Below are 3,290 nucleotides of genomic sequence, written 5' to 3'. Positions count from 1 at the left end.
CCAGGGGGCCCCCGACTGTCCCCACCCCAACCCCAACCATCTCTAGAGCCACCCAACTGTCCCCAACCACGTCTAGGGTCACCCTACTGTCCCCAACCACGTCTAGGGGCACCCAGCTGTCGCCAACCACGTCTAGGGATACCCAAATGTCCCCAACCACATCTAAGGTCACCCTGCTGCCCCCAAACCATGTTTAGGGGCACCCAACTGTCCCCAACCCACCCCCAACGATGTCTAGAGCCACCCACCTGTCCCCAACCCAACTATCCCCATCCCCAACTGTATCTAGAGTCACCCAACTGTCCCCAACCCACCCCCAACGATGTCTAGAGCCACCCACCTGTCCCCAACCATGTCTAGTGTCATGCAACTGTCCCCAACCATGTCTAGAGACACCTGAGTGTCCCCAACTGTATCTAGAGTCACCCAACTGTCCCCAACCCACCCCCAACGATGTCTAGAGCCACCCACCTGTCCCCAACCATGTCTAGACCCACCTGACTGTCCCCAACCCACCTGTCCCCAACCATGTCTAGTGTCATGCAACTGTCCCCAGCCATGTCTAGAGACACCTGAGTGTCCCCAACCCAACTGTCCCCAACCCCAACTGTGTCTAGAGCCACCCAACTGTCCCCAACTGTATCTAGACCCACCTGACTGTCCCCAACCATGTCTAGAACCACCCAACTGTCCCCAACTGTATCTAGACCCACCTGACTGTCCCCAATCATGTCTAAAGCCACTTATCCCCAACCCCAACCATGTCTAGAACCACCCAACTGTCCCCAACTGTATCTAGACCCACCTGACTGTCCCCAACCATGTCTAGAGACACCTGAGTGTCCCCAACCTATCTGTCCCCAACCCCAACCATGTCTAGAGACACCTGAGTGTCCCCAACTGTATCTAGACCCACCTGACTGTCCCCAACCATGTCTAGAACCACCCAACTGTATCTAGACCCACCTGACTGTCCCCAACCCACCTGTCCCCAACCACGTCTAGACCCGCTTGACTGTCCCCAACCCCAACCATGTCTAGAACCACCCAACTGTCCCCAACTGTATCTAGACCCACCCGACTGTCCCCAACCCACGTGTCCCCCAACCCAACCACGTCTCGAGCCACCCAGCTGTCCCCAGCCCCCCGTTGTCACCCGCTCCCTGCTGCAGGAGAAGGGCTCCACCTTCCTCCAGCTGGGCTCCTCCACCGAGCAGCAGCTGCAGGTGATCTTCGAGGTGCTGGAGGAGTACGACTGGACGGCCTTCGCCGTTGTCACCACCCTCTTCCCCGGCTACGAGGACTTCGTGGACTACGTGGAGGTCTTGACCGACAGCAGCTTCATCGGGTGGGAACACCGGGGCGTCCTCACCCTCAACTTAACCGACGACCCCGAGGGGACGCGGTTACGCCGGCAGCTGCGCGAGGTCAGCGCCCAAATCCGCCTCCTCTACTGCTCGCGGGAAGAGGCCGAGGCCATTTTCCGAGCGGCGCAAGACGCCGGTTTGGCCGGTCCTGGTTACATCTGGTTCGTGGTTGGCACCAACCTGGGAGGAAGCGACCAATTGCCGGAACATCTCCCCGCCGGCTTATTCGCGGTGTTGTCGGCCGGTTGGCGGGACGACCTCCAACACCGGGTGCACAACGGCGTGGCCATCGTGGCCAAGGGTGCCGAGGCGCTGCTGCGCGACTACGGCTTCATCCCCGAGTTCAACAACGACTGTCGGGCCCCTAACGTCACCCAGATCAACGACAACCTCCACCGGTGAGCGCGGCGGCACCGCCGGCGGCTGTCACCTGCGGCTCAGGGAGGTGACAGCCCTGTGACGGTGTCACGTCCCCCAGGTACTTCATGAACATCACCTGGGGGCAAAAGGATTTCTCCTTTAACGAGGACGGCTACCTCGTCAACCCCTCACTGGTCGTTATCTCCCTCAACAAGGAGCGCAGCTGGGAGGTGGTGAGCGTCCCCTCCGCCTGTGCCGTGTCCCTGCGGTGTCACCGTCCTGGCGGTGACGTCCCCTGGCTGCTCCTCGTGGTGTTTGTCATTCCGGTCGCGGTGACGTCCAGCTCCTCTCGGCCACGTGGTGTCCCCCCGGGGGCTGCGGTACCATCTGGCGTTCACCGCCCCCCCTCACCACCGTTGCGGTGTCACACTGCCTTGTCACAACAACGTGTCCCCAAGGGGGTGGTGGTGACGCCTGGCTGGTGACGGGGACACAAAAGCTCAGCCCCCTCGCCCTGTCACGGTGACACCTCCCAGGACCCTTCCTCGACCGGTTCCTCCCGGCCAAGGTGACCCCGTGTCCATCCATCCGGCGGCCACCCGCCGTCCGTCGCGGTGACGTCAGATCATCCCCGACGATGACATCGGTCTGAAGGCGGTGGCTCAGGTGTTGTCCCTCCCCCCCCCCGCAGGTGGGCAGCTGGGAACACCGGATCCTGCGGATGAAGTACCCGGTTTGGTCGCGTTACGGTAAATTCCTCCAACCGGTAGACGACGACCAACACCTGACGGTGGCCACGCTGGAAGAACGTCCCTTCGTCATCGTGGAGAACATCGACCCCGCCACCGGCACCTGCATCCGCGACTCCGTCCCCTGCCGCAAACAGCTCAACCGCACCGCCAGGTTGGTACCCGGCGTCCCCGACCCCTTGGGGACGTCCCCGCCGCCACCGCCGCCGGGTTGTCCCCGAGTGTCACCGTCCCCGCAGCCCCTCGGCCGAGCCGGCGCTCTTCGAGAAGAAATGCTGTAAGGGTTTCTGCATCGACATCCTCAAGCGCTTGGCCCGCACCGTCGGCTTCACCTACGACCTCTACCTCGTCACCAACGGCAAACACGGCAAGAAGATCGACGGCGTCTGGAACGGCATGGTGGGAGAGGTGGGGAACCCCCCGCCCCCCACCCCATGGCCATGGGGGTCCCAGGGGGCTGGGGAGACCCTCCCCATGCTTTTTGGGGTGCTCAGGGGTGTGGGGAGAGCCCCCACGCTGCCCTTGGGGGGTCCGGGGAGAGCCCCTACCCACCTTTGGGGTGACGAGGGGGCTGGGGAGAGCCCCCCCTCCACTTTTGGGGTGCCCAGGGGCCCAGAGAAAGCCCTCTGCCAACTTTGGGGGTCTCAGGGGGCTGGGGAGAGCCCCCATGCTGCCCTCAGGGGGTCTAGGGAGAGGGGTCCCCCACTTTTGGGGTGCTCAGGGGTGTGGGGAGAGCCCCCACGCTGCCCTTGGGGGGTCCGGGGAGAGCCCCTACCCACCTTTGGGGTGACGAGGGGGCTGGGGAGAGCCCCCC

General features: G+C 63.3%; 1 protein-coding gene across 1 annotated transcript in view; it reads left to right on the top strand.

Annotated features, from left to right (window-relative positions):
* Window positions 1–3,290, top strand: part of LOC104836867 (glutamate receptor ionotropic, NMDA 2D-like) — a gene marked incomplete at its 3' end in the record, with an annotated part of 4,813 nt that overhangs the window by 642 nt on the left and 881 nt on the right. The window contains exons 2-5 of the mRNA XM_010575621.1: window positions 1,173–1,765; window positions 1,846–1,960; window positions 2,419–2,630; window positions 2,716–2,972. Coding sequence (XP_010573923.1) covers window positions 1,173–1,765; window positions 1,846–1,960; window positions 2,419–2,630; window positions 2,716–2,972 — 1,177 coding nt within the window. The remainder of the gene's footprint in view (window positions 1–1,172; window positions 1,766–1,845; window positions 1,961–2,418; window positions 2,631–2,715; window positions 2,973–3,290) is intronic.

This window comes from Haliaeetus leucocephalus, unplaced genomic scaffold (genome assembly GCF_000737465.1).
Source record: "Haliaeetus leucocephalus isolate CR32 unplaced genomic scaffold, Haliaeetus_leucocephalus-4.0 Scaffold494, whole genome shotgun sequence".
NCBI classification, from domain to species: domain Eukaryota; kingdom Metazoa; phylum Chordata; class Aves; order Accipitriformes; family Accipitridae; genus Haliaeetus; species Haliaeetus leucocephalus.
Note: the sequence above shows the minus strand (reverse complement) of the source record. Positions and strands in the feature narration are given on the sequence as shown.